Source organism: Calidris pugnax, unplaced genomic scaffold (genome assembly GCF_001431845.1).
Source record: "Calidris pugnax isolate Ruff unplaced genomic scaffold, ASM143184v1 scaffold17, whole genome shotgun sequence".
Lineage (NCBI taxonomy): Eukaryota > Metazoa > Chordata > Aves > Charadriiformes > Scolopacidae > Calidris > Calidris pugnax.
The window spans coordinates 2,737,904-2,754,847 of record NW_015090794.1 but is presented as its reverse complement, the minus strand read 5'-3'; the positions used below and the strand labels follow the sequence as shown (position 1 = coordinate 2,754,847).

The 16,944-nt window shown below is 38.8% G+C and overlaps 2 protein-coding genes across 2 annotated transcripts; one reads left to right on the top strand and one right to left on the bottom strand.

The window, feature by feature from the left end:
* The first annotated feature begins 673 nt into the window (after nucleotides 1-673).
* MEIOB (meiosis specific with OB domains) lies at nucleotides 674-13,565 on the top strand. The gene is made up of 13 exons (XM_014936278.1): nucleotides 674-742; nucleotides 4,304-4,361; nucleotides 5,504-5,635; nucleotides 6,382-6,454; nucleotides 7,490-7,685; nucleotides 8,160-8,260; nucleotides 9,919-9,971; nucleotides 10,065-10,160; nucleotides 10,502-10,603; nucleotides 11,114-11,267; nucleotides 11,643-11,826; nucleotides 12,315-12,401; nucleotides 13,297-13,565. Exons 1-13 carry the CDS (start codon nucleotides 674-676, stop codon nucleotides 13,423-13,425), a joined length of 1,434 nt encoding a protein of 477 aa, XP_014791764.1. The 3' UTR covers nucleotides 13,426-13,565.
* A 2,014-nt stretch (nucleotides 13,566-15,579) lies between these two features.
* On the bottom strand, nucleotides 15,580-16,860 carry FAHD1 (fumarylacetoacetate hydrolase domain containing 1). Its single transcript, XM_014936315.1, has one exon. The coding sequence runs from the start codon at nucleotides 16,687-16,689 to the stop codon at nucleotides 16,018-16,020; it is 672 nt and encodes a 223-aa protein (XP_014791801.1). The 5' UTR covers nucleotides 16,690-16,860; the 3' UTR covers nucleotides 15,580-16,017.
* Between the last annotated feature and the right edge of the window lie 84 nt (nucleotides 16,861-16,944).

Here is a 16,944-nt window from a genome sequence, read left to right as displayed (position 1 = left end):
ACTGTGAAAGCCATTCAGGACCTTTGTTATAAAGTTTGAACAGGCACCCTCTGAAAAATGTCAGCAGTTCTCTCATATTAAAGGTTATTAAGATTTGGACAACTCGATGGTTCCTTTTACAAAAAAGTAGAATCTGACAGCTATTTGCTAAATATTGGTAATGTCTCTGAGGGTACTCATGAAATAATAAGAGGTATTCAGATGGGCTAACAAAGCATCCATGGCCTGACTTTGGCATCAGTAGAGAGGACCTGAGTCCAGAGTGTGCAGTAGCTTCTTTCCTCCCATGTAAATGGCCTTTTATATATGAACTGCCTCACTAAATTCAGTTGGACTTCTCAGACAGGAGAAGGAGGGTAAATATTTTTCAGAGGCTGGTGCTAATGGAGTCATTTAATGCTGAATAAATAAATAAATAAAAATTACAGACCTTTACTTGAGAAGCATAGATAGAGTAGCTATAGTAAAATTCATAACTTAAATTGGCAAATACAAACAATAAAGAATTGTCTACTTCAGATGGCTTGAAATGCTTTTTATTGAAAATAGATGCTATTTAGGTCAAAACATTTGTGTTAAAAAATAACTTGTTATTCTCACTATGAATAGTTTTAAGTTATTTGTTCAGATTAAAAAAAAATCTAAATTAGTTTTCTTGAGTTACAGATAAAGAATGGCTTATTCTAGTTCAACACGGGACTTTGTTGCACTTTCAGATCTGCATCCAAATCTTGCTCGTCCTGTAAGTCTCATAGACATAGTACTTTTGTTCTCAAATGAAATTGTATATGACTGTATTATATTACTGCAAAATTATGTAATTGATGTGTATTTAGATACTAATAGCATTAGTATAATTGTTAGATATAAAGGACCTTACCTTCTTTGTGTATAAACCAGCAAAATGAAAATTGATGCTGCTGTTGTCCATAGTATGTGGATACCAAAACTGTAGATATTGACTGGACAATTCAATGTCTGAAAGTATCAGAGGCTTCTTTGTAATGTTTTAAATGGATGCTGAATTAGTAAAGACATGTACAGAGTCAGCATTATGTACTCACAATACATTTGTAACCTACAGGAGTCTTTCACTACAAGCTATGAATGTAGGGCCCAATCCTGCAGCCTTTGCTTGTGTGCTCAATCTCTCCAAGCTAAACATTGAAACAAAACTCTTGTTGAACGGTAGGGTGTTTTAGCTGGATAAAAATCTCACAATTGCATGTCAGATAGGATCTTTTCTGTTTCTTTAGAACAAAAAGCAGGCTTTGCAGTTGTCCATTTGTAAAGGAGCTAAGAATTTTGCTCGTGAGAGTACAGGAAAGTAGGAAAGTAGGCAGTTGTCCATTTGTAAAGGAGCTAAGAATTTTACTCGTGAGAGTACAGGAAAGTAGGCGGAACCAAAAAATAAACAGCAGAGCTTTGTAGTTAGTAGATTTATACGCATGTTTGACTATGGTTTTTGCTGTTGTTGTCCTGATATGAGTGAGGACCATCATCACTGGAGGAGGAGCTCAACAAGGGAGTGTGCTGTAAAACTCAGCATTTCCCTCTTTTGGGTTTTAGATGGTTGAATAAAAAATAGGAAGTCTGGGAGAGTGCAGTTTTTCATTCTTTACTCTCCAAAGTGATGTTTTAATATGGGAGGGAGAAGGCTACATTGCTCTCTGTTACAGTATTTCCCGCTCTTCACTGTGTAGCCCAACCAGTGATAATGTGTCTTCCCTGCTGGGAGCTGGAGCCCGGAGAATAGCAAGGCAGCATTTCCACATGGATGCACTGCGGGCTGTGGTGTGCTGCTACGGCCCTGACTCCCCATGCAACGTAAAGTAGATGCCCTTTTTTTTCATTTATTTTAACCAAGTAAAAGAGAAACGTCAGAAAAAAGATGAACTAGGAGAAGGAGTTTTATATGCCCTCACAGTGGTATTGTGTATTTTTTCCAACTTTTTATAAACTCCTGGTCTCCAGCAAAGCCAATTTAATCTGTGATTCACTGTTACTCTCAAATAGAGTGATCCTATAACTCAGTTAAAAGCTTTTCTTTTACAAATAAAACTAATTTTGAGTATTGCAATTAGCAACATATAGTAAACAAAGTATTTTTATAAAAAGTAATTCACTAGTATCTCGTGACAGAATGATCAGTAGGCAACATATAGTAAACAAAGTATTTTTATAAAAAAGTAATTCACTAGTATCTCGTGATAGAATGATCAGTAGGTGTTTAGGATATTAAAAAAGCTGAGCATGCATCATCCAAAGTATCAAAATGCCATATTCTTTTACTTTACAGTTTATTCTTTAACAGTGAAATAGATCAAAGTCTCAGAGACTTGCAGCGTGTTAATGCTGTAGTCTCGTGATTTGGTTGAGTGGCCTGAAGCAATGCTCTGCCAAAAAAGGCAGTACGGTCGGCTTCCTCATTGCAGGCATGTTCTGCTCCTCCTCTCTTGGTGAAACTAGTGCTTGTGTAGTTGCACAATAAGCTGATCAAGGAAATGGAAGTTTTTCTATCCTCTTTCTCCCCACACCCCCCCACCCCCCAAAATAGTTTCCAGCCAGATCACTTCCTTCTGCCAGCTTGCTGTGCAGGCTTAGTGCTAATATGAGAGGGGTGAATATATTCACAGCAGGGACAGGGGAAGTCTCTTTTGGAAGCTGCAGATTTGTATCAGCTTAATTCATGTGAAGAGTCATCATTAATGTTAGTTCTTCTGACTGGTGGTGAGATACAAGGTATGTTGTACTCTGATTTAATGGAATTGTTTGGTTTTGAAGAAGCAAAGCCAAAAATATAACACTAAAATCCTAATCTAAATTACTACATGTTGAGGACAGATAGAAAACATTCTGTTAGATAGATTGGAAGAACTACGATGCTACAGTGTTGTACACATACATCCTCTCAGAGTTTGTTTCCACCAGCGTAGGATAAGACAGCTACCTTGCTCCATCTAGTGATTCAAAGGAAACTGGGAACACGAGATGTAATTTTTGAGCACGTCAATATCATTACAGGGAAGTCAGTCTGGTTGCATTGCTTTGTGAGTGGATGCAAAATTCAGCCTGTGTTGATTCTTAAATTGTTACGCAGCCCATTGCTGCTTCCTGCGGGGATTCCCTTGCTTGAATGAGAAAGTCGGGCAGTGCTGTGAGTAAGGGCACGTGTGAAGTGGAAGAGATGTGGGACACTTCATGTTTTGAAGGACCCTTGCAGTATTGAAATGTCAGTCCCTCCTTCAGGTCCTTGCTACCGTCCCAGCTTTCACTGCTTACCTCTTAAATTCCCAAACTATCACCACAATACTCTTCTCTCACACTGAAGAGGAGCATTTAAAAAAAAAACCAAACAAAACCAAAAAAACCCAAAAAAAACCACTACCACACAGCTATGTTTTTTTTATATGATGTCAGTCCCTCCTTCAGGTCCTTGCTACCATCCCAGCTTTCACTGCTTAAATTTCACTCTTAAATTCCCAAACTAGCACTGCAATACTCTTCTCTCACACTGAAGAGGATCATTAAAAAAAACAAAACACACCAAACCAAAACAAAACACTACCACAAAGATATGGTTTTATATATATCTATATATGTATCTTCCTGTGTGTGTTTGCTCCTAGTAGTTGTGTTTGACAGCTGAGACGGGGGTACTTTTGCATGATAAATAAAGGTTTAGTGAAGCAGAATGAGATAAATTTTGTTTTGAATCATCTAAAAAGTTCATTGCCTAAGCTCCCTTTGTAGTTGGTTGAGAGACAGACAGCACGAAAGCAGCACCTGTAGAAATGTACGTTGCTTAGATGAGGATAGGATAAATGGCCCTCCCTGTGGATGTACATGTGTGTATCTCGGTGCTGACAGCAGGGGAAACCTTGGATGCTTAACTGTAAAATAAATCCTGTCCAGAGTTTTCATGGTACATTTAAGGAGATCTGAGACCTGTGTAGAGAGCGTGAAACAACAATATTGCTGCCTACCTGAGGAGAGATTGCTGTATAACAACCAAAATCGTGAATGTTTTGGGTGAACTTTTGTCCTCCTATTGTCTGTAGAAACAGAAACAGATGTATTTCTTTTAATATTTTTATTAGTCACTCTTTTTTTTAAAAAAAAAAAATGTTGTATGTTTATGTTTTAGTCCTTAGTTCATGTGGTACTATGGAATAAATAGATTAAAATGATTACCAGTCAGAAATATGTTTATTATCATCAGTAGAGTACAAGTCCATGAAATCTAATTCATCATGTACATCTGTGTTTAATACTTGTATTCTATAATCTCTTTATTTTTTAGAATGTAATCGGTGTGGTTATTGGGAAAACAGATGTCAGAAGCTTTCCAGACAGAAAAAGTACAGTCTCTTTTAGCTATTTTCACTTCATTTTCTTATACAGTATAGTTTGCCATATATGATTGAAATACATATTTAAATGATAAATGGAGTTCTTAGTGTAAAATGTATAGAATAAAAATGTGCAACAAAAAAAAGTGTGTGATTGAGAATAGAGATAAAAGAGCAGCATCAGTTTGGCTACACCTTACCAATTAGAATTTGTTTGGAAAAACTCAGTCATGGAAGTGTTGCAGGGTCTGAAGAAGATGATACCAGTATGAACCTACTATTATATAAATACTGCTGGAATAGGTTCTGGTCCCTTCATATTCATTCTCTCTTAAAACAGAACTGGCAGGGAGATGTCTTGGCACTGGCATCATGCTGAGCTTGCTCTAGTGGTGATTTTTTAAAGGAAGTCATCATTGTCACCAGAAACAGTTCTACATAGTCTGAAAATGTGGTGTTTGTATTTAAGCCTCCATGGAACTACAGTCAGACTATGCTTGCTATATGCAGATCTCTATAGAGTTTTCATTGATAATTTGAAAATAACATTGCATAATGCTATGTCAGGGAAAGCTTTGTTAATTAGCTGTAAGAGAAAATGGAGGACAGCATTTATGAGACTTGATACCCTCTTGACCATCACCTTTCTGTAGAGCTGGAAACATTTGGTTTTATGCAGTTAAGTCCCTTGGTACTATCTGGACAGTGACACTGCTTGTGGTCTGCAGCCTTGTGTATCATCACCGTGGTCTTTTACGTGGCCACAGCCATCTAGAGATAACCTACCAACTACAAAATTTGGGCTTCATGCATTAGCCCTGTTTGTGTTTGCCCATGCCTCGAATGTAGCATGGTAAGTTCTTTAATTTCTTTTACGTTAGAGCTGTAAATTTATATGGTGCTACCGAAAGTTAAGTGATATATAGACGGGATGGTACAGGTACAACTGCTGCAGGATTTGTAGCCATCCCCATCCACGAACACCAGCGTGTTTACTGAACAGTCTGCTGACCTCTAGTGGTACTCACCGGATTGCGGGTAGTAAATTGACAAAATCTATGAAAGTATCAAAATAAGGGTTTTTATACTCATATACTAGATTGAAATCAAGCTGGGCTAATGAATTGTAATTGTGCTCTTTATTTTTGCAGACATTGGGTCTGAAAGACACACCTTCACTTTTACCATTCGTGATTCGCCGACTTATTTTATAAATGTGAATCCTTGGGGTAGAGAAGAATATATTAGATCACTTTCAGAAAGCTTTAGAGTTGGTGACTGTGGTAAGCCGGAGTTTATTCTTAACATGTTTCTGTTTGAATGTGTTTTTTTTCCAGTAAATCAGTGTTATGTGTTTGTGGTTTTGCTATATTTTTCTCTGAGGACTCAGAAAACAGTCTAATTGGAAACATCGTTCAGTTATGTTAAATATAAAGAGGAAAGGAATAAGATTTCAAAGATTTAAATTCAAAACCAGTAAATATGTCAACGAAAAGGCCAGATACAAACCCACTAAGTGCAGCCACCCAGAACTTACCTATAGTTAAGCAATATAAATTCTTGCATTATAATCAGTTCTTATAAATGATGAAAAAAACCCTCTTTGAAGTAGTTTGTTTTTCTTTGTCTTCATTTAATTATAGATATGACTATGATTGTTCATCAAAACACAACAAAAATCTTGTATTTATTTATAGTATGTGCTTTTATCTTGTTAATAGAAAGACTTTGCTGCCCTTGGTTGCTAGATCAGAGTGTTTGGGTAAAACTTGTGACCTCTACAAAGGGTATACACACAAGAACTCAGTGTCATTTTGTTTCCATTCAATGTCTTGAGGACTCCTGTGGGACTTTGGCTATAATGTGAGCTGTTGGACAGATATGGTTTTCAGTATGAAAACATTTAGCAGTAGTTTCTGCACGTATCTTTTCAATATCAACCTTGAAAGCAACCATTTTTAAAAGCCACTTCTCTTTATATATACCTGTATTCAATTTTCTAACGTTACTTATCAATGTTTTATTTTAGTTACAATTGAAAATCCTTTAGTTCAGTCAAAGGAAGCGGAAAGAGAAGAAAAATTCAATCCTGTAACTCCTAGGTAAATTTAAAATTTAAACTGGTAGCTCTTTCCAGGAAGGTTAAAGTTAACACTTGCTTTAGTTGCCAGCCATTTGCAGCAGCATGTAATTGGTACAAGTATTTGGGGTTAGTCTGATGTAGCCCTCCTTCCTCCCTGGGTTCAACCACATACAGCCAAGTAATCTCAAGAGAGTATATATTTCTCAGAAAGTGGTCTTTGGGGGGTTGTCGTAAAGTAGTTATGCACTTTGTAACTAAACAGAGTAAATTTCATTCTTTGAGTAAAGACTCCAAAAATTTGAAATTGATTTGACTTTGCCTAAGTGTTTTCTCAGATATAAATGTTTTATGGGAGGTGTATTCTTATCAAAATCCATTTGCATGACATGTTTATCTAGAAGCTGTTTTAATACACTGTAATGCTCTTGTAGCAAATACACAGCTGTAGTTGTCTCACTGCTTACTTCCTGGCTAAACAGAAAGAAGTAAAAGAAAAAATGTCAGATATAAACTTCACTGAGGAAGAGAATCCTCTCTAAATCTATAGATTTCATAAACATTTGTAAAATATATTTATCCTGAATACACTGAATATATTTTATTTCCACTGGCCAATAGTGCATTATAAATATACTTAGGTCATCGGACTATTACTTTCTAAAGCATCTTACAAAATCCAGTCTGACTGTGGTAGTGTCTTATTACGTCCTGATGCCAAATCCTAGTTACCTAGGTTTACAGACATTTCAGAACTTATTTTATTTTTAGTGATTGATAAGGTCTGAGAGGTTTACAAATATGTATTGTACATAAATACGTTGCCAGTATTTCAACTCTAAGTATAAAGTACACATAATAAGTCTTCTGTAAGAGTATATAATTTTTTAAAAAATAATTTAAGAACAAATTCATTCAAACTTTTCCATAGCTTTAGAGAAAACAGTAGAGGAATAAATCAGCAGTTATTTTCTCATGTGAATTAACATTTTATGCTGTTAATATATTGGTGAGTGAAAGACTGATCAATGTGATTTGTTTTGTGCATATTACCTAGTTGCTACAAATTATTGCTCAGTGAAAATCATTCCGTGGTCAAAACTTCTTCCTGTTATGAAACGGACACCAAACTACTTTCTCTGTTGCATCTGCCTGTCAAGGACCCTCAGGATTATTATTCACTGGGTGATATTATTGCAAATGGACAGAGCCTCGATGGAAGAATCCTTAACATGCTTGCAGCTGTAATGTCAGTAAGTGAGGAAGCCACAACAGAGTAGTCTTTCTCTATTGTACTGTAGGTAACTTAACTGACTTAAGTATGAACCTTTGGGGGCTGATAGTGGACAGGAATCACTGGTTTTGTTTGTTTTCTTAGGTTGGCAGTCACTTCAGCTGAGTTACAATATTTAAGACTTTCATCAACACGAGGAGGGAAATTAAGGGAATGGAAATGTCCTGCATCAGTTGTGTTTTTGAAATCATGCACGTGCAAGCAGTAGATAACTTGAAAATATGTAAACTGCAGATTTTTATAAAATAAAATATGTCACTTTTTCTTGAAATAGAATTACTGTTGTTAAAAGTCTAGTGGTGTATATGGGTTGGGTTGGTTTGGTTCATTTTAGTGTTCTACAGGGTATTTTCCCCCTTATTTAACTCTTCTGTTTTCTAGGGTATCACTTTTATTCTCCTCTTAAAGTGACTGCTTCTCTTTCTCCTTAAAGGTTGGGGAACCAAAGTATTTTATGACTTCAGACAAAAGAAAAGGTCAGAGGTGTGAAGTAAAGCTGTATGATGAAACAGAGATGTCTTTCCCAATAGTATGGTAAAATGTTTTTTATTCACTAAAATACACAAATTAATGCAAGAGTAGGTAAAGAAATTAACTACAATACATACTGTTATAACACTGTCTCTTAGTTTAAATGTGTTGTTATTTGGGTGGCAACTGTGATAAGGCAGCAATAAGCAACAGAGGCTTAAAAAAGAGAATCATTAGAGCGACTGCATATATATTGTCTAGTTTTATGACTTACTGACAGACTGCAGAGCTCATGAATGGCAAAATGCAGCTCAGTTCCAAATAGTTACATTAATGTGGAAATTTGAACTAATTCAGGAAATGGCATTTAAAAACAGCTGCAAAGGCAGTACATTTCTTCCACAAACTTGGGCGGGGGGGAGGAAGAGGAGCACACTTCATTTTTAAAGCCAAGCAGAATTAATAAGTAGAATGGAAATAGGTTGAAATAGTTTTTAAATGTTTAAAATAGCACATTTTGATACTATTTTGTCCGTATTTTCAAACTCTACCCTATTTACAAACATGACTATATCCATACCATTTATGCATGCAAACAGTGATTTGTTTACACAGAAACATTTGCATTTTGCCCATAGTTTGTTCAATAAACTCATGGCTTATCGATGTGCAAGGGTATGTGGGTATTCATTTACGCTGGGTTTGCTGTCCATTGATTGAAATGCTCTCCATGTCTGTGTTAGAAACTGTATTGTCATTCAGTGTAATGTTTAACACAGTTAATGTATACACATGAACGTTAATAAGCAGCAATGGTGTGAAGTTTTCTAGCCCTTGAGCTGCCACCGATGTTAATTTGCAGCAGCAGCTCTGACACTCTTGTTTCAGTGCTGGTACGTAGAAGCAGACAGCAAGTGGTGTTATTGTGGCTACCCTAAACCCTGCCTTTTCTGCTTTCATGGAGCTGTAGGTAGAGACAAAGATTCAGGAAACCCTTGAGCAACAGCACTGTAGTAAAGTTATTTCAGAGGCCATCAGTGAAGAGGTGGCTGAACAATGCTAGATGAAAAGTAAACATCTTACATCTTTTTCCAAGGATTAAGACAAAAAACCCCCACCAGAACAAAACTGTGCTTTGGCAGTATTCTTGCCATCCTAACTTAGGAGGAACTGAATGAGATGTTATCAAGGGATCTAACCATCAAATTATCATTTTTGAGGGATACCACTGGCCTCACTCTAGTCTGATCATCCACAGTTACAAGGACTCCAGTGTTGGAAAAGCCGGCAGAACATCTGGCCTAGTGATGTGAGCAATCAGCTCGTTCCCACAGAAAAGGCTCAGCTGATAAGCAGTTACTTTAACAGTTATTTGTTTTAGTTAGAAATTACTTTTGTCAAAGCTTTGAAATACGCAAAGTATTTTTCCAGGTGTATTCTGCATTTAATCATTTTGAACAATCTAATAGTCCTTTATTTAATCCTGTTTGGCATAGGATAAGATAGGGACTATATTAGGTGGTACGTAAGGCATCCTGGCTGGCTGCAAACTGGATGCCTGTAGATATACATGACATTTCATTTGCATGTGCATGTAATAAAGGACTTGATTCCCCTTTGACCAATTTAATTATAACTACATAATTTAGTAGTTTAGTACTAAACAGTTTGAGTGCTGTTTCGAAAATGTTTTGATACGTTAACTTTTTTTTTTAACTTAGTTGGGATAATGAATCTATCCAGCTTGCACAGACTTGGATCCCACGAGAAACAGGTATAATGGCCTGGGGTTTATGTTCTTACTGTAGTTCTTAACATGATAGTTACTCTACAGTAAGAGGGGTTTGGTTTTTTTCTCCCCGCACAGTAATATTTGCATCAGATGTGAGAGTAAATTTTGACAAATTTAGGAACTGTATGACTGCAACTGTGATATCAAAAACCATCATTACAACTAATCCAGGTAAGAGCTGTTGAGGTATTGCTTCGGTATTAGCAATCATTATAGGCTAGAATGCATAAATGAATCTAATGGAGGTCTGATTTCTTCTGCCTCCTTGCTCCTTGTCTGTTCCATAGTGACCAATGCTTTTGGCTTCTACCTTTTTATTTATTTATTTTTATCTAAGCAGCCTTCATATATTCCATGTAGAACTAACAGGTAAATTAAAGAAGATAAAAACATCTCTTGGCTAATTCCAAGAGACATGATAGCACTGCCAGAATAAAAAGTTGTAAAATATAATTGTGCTGTTATTTTTACATGCTACATATACTAATAACTTTTAAAAATACGTTTTCAAGAAACAGCAGAAGCAAATGCTCTCTTCAGCTTCATAAAGGAGAGTGCAGAATTTGGAGCTTTGCATGATAAAATGGAGGAGCAGTCAAAAGAATCCGTTAACTGTAAGCATGGATCCAAACACTTTGATTTTGTTTAACTGTACAGTGTAGTTTCATGGTGCAGCTGAACTATCTTGCTCTGTGTGTTCATAGAAACAAAACTAAGGTACAGCTGCCTGGCTGAATATTTAAAGTTTGGACAGTTGTTACTGGGGTTACCCCTTATATTATCGATTACTCTTCAGGGTTGGTGACTATGCCAACTTGCAGCCTTTCTGGCACGTTCCTTCTGTCTTGAATAAGTATGAAAAAAGGTGAGGGAAAGTTTTTGGCAAAAACTCATTTTGGGGGATACAAAGGTTAAAAATTAGTTATTTTCCTGATTTGAGTCCCCTTCTGGTTTATTTTTTATGTCCCCAAATGATAAGCCTGCTTCAAAAAGAAGGTGTGTAGGGCTTTTCTGGTGCTTTAGATCAAATTCTCTCCTTTTTATTACCTTAAGATCCATTTTGGTTTTGCTCTTCTGCTTTGTTTCTTTCTCAGACACACTTAACATGTCTTTTAAACTTTTAGTGGAGACTATAGTTGATGTTTATACTGTGGAACAGCTGAAAGAAAAAGCTTTACAGAACGATGGGAAACTTGAACCAGTCTATGGCATTATTTATGGCTACATTTCTACACTGGACATTGATGATAATGCATCTAAAGTTATTCGCAACAGATGGTAAGCAACTGCCTGTTTTAAATTTGTATTAAAAAGTGCCTGTCCTTCTTCCCTTGCCCCAAATTAGACAGAACAATATTTTAGTCTAGTTCCAGACAAGAAATAAAAGTCCTCTGGGGGATGCCATGTGGATTCCTGTTGTGTAGACTTCCAGAAGTAGCAAGGAAGAGGGGTTGGCTTTATGAAGGACTTGCTCTTTCTGGCCCTAGAAGAGAGCAGAAGAAAGAAGCCATTTCGTCTCAAACAGACTTAAGCGTTTAGAAGATGAAGAATTTTTTTTAAAGATGAAAAGTCTCTTGGGAAATCTCAGTCTAGAAAATAGTTTCAAACAAGAAGGAATTGCATATATGCATTAATTGTCTTCTTATGTTTCAGTTCAATATGCCGTTTTATAGTGAATGAAATGTCAAACACATGCACTTTCTGCAGTGACATCTCTTCAGATTTAAAGTCAACTTTTGCAAGCTTTGACATACTCGTTGATCTGACAGATCACACAGGCACTCTTTATTCTTGTTACCTCTCTGACTGTGTAGCTGAGGAAACATTAGGCTGCACAGTAAGTAGAAATAAATGAGGTTGTTCCTATCTGATCTGAGCTGTGAAGCTTGATGAATATTACAAATATATGTAAATGTTCTTTGTATATATGTGTGTATGTCTATTCCGGTTAAAAAAATTGTGTATGGATATGGATATACACACAGAGAGCTTTTTAACAAGCCAAAAGTAGGGAGTCAGTAGCTGCTAATAAGAAATGTGTTAAATGTAAGAGTGAATACCCTAATCAGAATACTGCTTTATTTTAATGAATTTACACTTCTCTGCGAAAATGGCTGCAATTCCTTAATTTTGATTCTCCAATGCCCTGCAATACATTCTGATTAATCTGACTGTCTTGGTTACGTATATTACGCCAAACACTATGTGTAAAGAGGTAAAATATAGCTTAGAAATGTATTTAAAAAATGTGTAAGATGCTCTTTTAATCATCATTTTGTTGTGGAGATGTTATAACTCTATGCTGTTATGTCCTGTTATTAACAGGTCCATGAGTTCCTCGCTCTAACAGAAGACAAGACGACTGCATTGAAATGGCAACTTCTTTTGGAACGAAGCAAGATTTATTTTAAAGTTAGTATTTAATGTTAATTTAAAACAGTGGCTATTTTCCATTCGGTAGTATATTTAGTGCTGAAAAACTCCATGTCTGTTCTGCTGAACTTTTAAAAATAAGGCTTAGTTTTTGTACGTATTCTGAATATTCCAAGTAAATAGTCTTCGTCATAATTTCAGCATCGGAACGTGTCCCTGCAGGATCAGATACACAGGCCTCTTTCAGGCAAATGGTGAAAGACACAAATTGTTCTTAGCCAATACTGACTAAGGAGCTGATACTTCAAAAACATGTATACAGGATTTAGTTGCTGGCTTCTATAGCTGTAGGTTTATAACAAATAAAGTTATAACTATCAGTTTGCAATAATAAGGCCCAGTCAACATACGTAATAGATTGTACAGTAGAATGGGTTACCTAAGTATATTTCATAGCTACCTGCATTTTTGGAAATAATGTGATTAGGTATGTCTAAAATCTACAATTCTCCTTAAATCAACAGTATTAGATTCACACACCTGGAACAATTGTTAAAAGATCTGCTATGCTCTGGCAACGCTCTTTACTTTTTTTCATTGCATGCTCTATACTGGACTGGATTCCCTTTTCACACAACTGCCTGTTCTAGGACAACTCTAAATTGACTTCCTTTTATAAACTTGCCCTTCTTAGCAAAACTGTTCCTACTCTCCCATCACCCCCACCCTCTACTGCTATTTCCAGGAAAAAATGAAAGTGTTTTACTTTGGTAGTGACAGGTATATAGCATAAAATATGTGTGCTCATACATAAAATAATGTAAAGTATGTGTAACCAAATCTGTCAAATAAACATGCTGTGTGATGTTTGAAAATAATGTATTTCAGAGTGCTATACAGCAGTAAAAACAAAGACCCTTAATTATTTTTACAGGTTACTTTGTCACCCAGTTGGAGAACTGGACTGAAAGTGAATGTTCTTTCATGCAAACTGGCAGACCCTGCAGAGGCCAGTCAGAGCTTGTTGGGAAAAGAGACTGGATATAAGAGATTACACTATTAATAACAGCTAAGCAAAAGACTTTCTTCGCTGTATTATTAGAGGTAGAATGCTGTTGTCATCATATTTTGCTAAGTGTGTTGTCATGGTAAAGAAGGAATTCACACTACTGATACCTGTAAGAGGGCTTCTGTGTTGATCTTGTTAGTTCTACTGAATTCAGCCCTTTACAAGGGGGATGGAAGCTTTCTCCACTCAGTTTAGAATGTATTTGAGAAAATCAGAAAGAACAGAGTATAAGAGAGATCTGTTGAGCTTTTCTGTTTTTAACTGTCTTGCTACTTTCGTGTTAGTTCAAAAAATAAAGACCCACTTTGAAATGCTGCCTGGGTTTGTGGTGTATGTTGGTGAGTCCAAACATGGAGCTTTTGGCAACCGCAGAGGCTTGGAAATAGCCATGACGTTTGTGAGGCTGCTTTTCTTTAGGGCAGACTGTCTTACTAGCACGGAATAATCAGTTACCAGGGACCTCTCACAACCGAATCATCAAGCTAAGACTACAAGTGGCAGAGAAGAAAGGACTGTTCTTCACCGGGATAGTTGTTGTTAGCTGAACATAAAAAACCTAGGTACGTACACCTTGCCCTTTGTGTATTTTTTCCTATTATTAAATCTATTTCTGTCCTTCGCTTCCCCTGCAGCTGGTGTATTTGCTACAGTCACCATTCCTCACCTTCTGAGCTTATCTGGAGTCAGCCTATTTCAAATGGCAGGAAGATACCATGATTCTTCTCTTGCAAAGTATTTGTTAGGCTAGGCTACTTGAGGAACTCGGATCACCCCTGGTTCACTGTGTACCTGCTAAAGCTCCATGGCAAAGAGGAAATAACTACAGAAACAGTGAATTTTGACAAGCACCACACCAAGACTGCATCTCCCTATTCATGTGAGTGGGAACAAGGCACTAAATGCACAAAAAAAAATGTCCGTGTTGGGTCACTGCATCTCCCCTGTTGCAGCAATAAACAACTTGTGAGTATGAGCTGTTGTGGCCGGAAAATGTTGAAGTGAATGTTTCCATTAATTTCAATCACAACTCAGCTCAGCAATCAATACACAGCGCTGAAGAGCAAACTACAAATGATGCATTGTTGCTGTTGCCACAGACGGTAATGGTTGAGAGGTGCGAAGACATGAAAACGGTACAGAAAGTGAATTTAATGCTTTCTATCAGAATTATTCACCCTAACTTCAGGCTCTGTTGGCCTGACTTCTCTGCCTGGCCCAGCTCACACAGCAAACTGAGCGCATGGCTCCCCGCGGACGGAGGCAGGCTATGTCTATTTTTCTTCTGCAACACGTTCTGCTTTCTTTTTACGATATGATTTGCAGTGTCCTAGGCTGCTCTGTCACACAGGTGCCTGCCTTTGGGCCACAGTAATTTTCTCCGTAAGACTCTCTGAATGCGCTTTTTAAAACAAAACTTTTCCTAGTGGTTATTAAGATCTGGCTCCAATAAATGGAAGCATTTAACTTTGGTGCTTGCACGTATGTAAAAAAATAATCCATCTGGTTTTGGTAGAAATTAGACAGTTCTGCGCAACCTTTGAAATTGTGAAGTCTTGATGTTTGAGGGGAGGGTTTTTTTAATTATATTTTACAACTTTGTCACTCTGTCGAATTGAAAGAGAACTCACTGTCATGCAAACTGGTAGAGAGTGTTAGATCAGCTGGAGTTTGGAAAGGGGAAAAGTCACACAGCACAGCCTTCCAACAGCTGGAAACAGTTACAAGCTCCAACTGTTGCGCTGCATTGTGTAAGTAATGGCAATTGCTGCAGTTAGATTTTTATTAAAAATTTATTTAAATCAGTAAAAGTAAAGACAAGTTTACTGGTGATCTTTACCAATGAGCTTCTTGATGCTTGATCTTTTGTATTATTTTATTTTTAGAAGCGTATTTAAAGCTCGGTTTTGGGGGAAAAAAAGTATCTGCCAAGCATCTGGCACACTTCCTGCTGCACTACACCCCTTGGAGTGGGAGGGAAAGCAATCCTCATTTAATTTGTACGTTTGAAAACGCACGAAGGAATCGTGAAGCTAATCGAAAAAGCAAACATCTTTCTACTGTAGAACACCCCGAGGAGAGAAATTCTTTCTGAAGCTGTAATTCTTGATTTACTGTTACACGCACATCATTGATTTCACATAGCACGGGTGAGCTTTATCTCCTACATCACCATTTTAATGGTTTAATTTTTTGATTTTTATTTTAAGGCAATACATGGGCAAAGCTCAAAGCATCAGCAGAACAGAAGAGCACACGTGGTGGCAGCCAGCCCAGCTCCCCTCCCCTGCTGCTCCCAGCTCCATCCACAGTTCCAAGGTACGGTTTGGGTATTAACCATCTGCCCCAAGGTGGGTTGGACTCCAGGTTCATGGCCTCCCAGGAGGCTGAAGCCTCCATGGAAACGGGGCTGTTTCAGTCAAATGCTTTTCAAGTCCACAGGTTACATGTCTTTGATGCATGATGTTCGTTAGACACTTGGGCCATGGAAGTGTTTAATGTACAGGAGAATTTGTGTGTCTCTTCGTTCACCCGATGTTCCCAAAAGAGCCTCTTCTGACGCAGATAAGGTCCCAGCCCAGCTCCTGGTTAGGATCCTCCTGTTTGCTGCGCCACCTTAAACCGCATGGAGAGGATGTCACTTATCCCAGCCTCTATCTCATCGTTGGCCTGCACAGACCCAACTCCTTCGGGAGTCCCCGTCAGAATCAAGTCCCCTTCTTCCAGGGTGAATATTTTACTGATGTAGCTGATCAGGTACGGGATGGAGAAGATCATCGAGGAGGTCTCCCCCTCCTGCCTCAGCTTTCCGTTCACCTTGAGCCAGATCTTCAGCTTGTGAGGGTCTGGGATCTTCTCCTTGGGCACAAAGTCACTGACCGGACACGACGAACCGAAGCCCTTGGCCAAGGTCCAGGGCAGGCCCTTCTTCTTGCACTCCTCCTGGGTGTCCCTGGCCGTCATGTCCAAGCAGAGGGCATAACCCGCCACGTGCTCCATGGCGGCCTCCTGGGAGACGGCCTGGGCTCTCTTCCCGATCACCACCCCCAGCTCCACTTCGTGGTGCAGGTTGTTGCAGTAGTAGGGCCGGAGGATGGGGGACCCTTCGCGCACGTAGGCCGAGGAAGGCTTGAGGAAGAAGAGGGGCTCCCGGGGCAGCGCGCTCCCCATCTCCTTGGCGTGCTCGGCGTAGTTGCGCCCCACGCAGACGATGTTCCTGCCCCACTCCCAGAAGCGGGACAAGGGCTTGGAGGTGGCCATGGCCGCGACGGGTCTCCTTCCCTGGGGACGGCGGGACGCCCTTGGGGCGACCTTGCCGGGCCCGGAGCCGCGCTGCTGCCGCCGCCTCTCTTCCTCCCTCCCCGCTGCCCGTTGCCCGCCCGCCCGCCGCGGATTGCCCGGTGCGGCCGCCGGCCCCCCCGCCTCCTTACCCGGGTTAGCAAATCGCCCGGCCCGGGCGTGCGGAGAGCGGCGGGGAGGGAAGAAGGGGGCCGGGCGGGCGCAGCACCGCCCCCG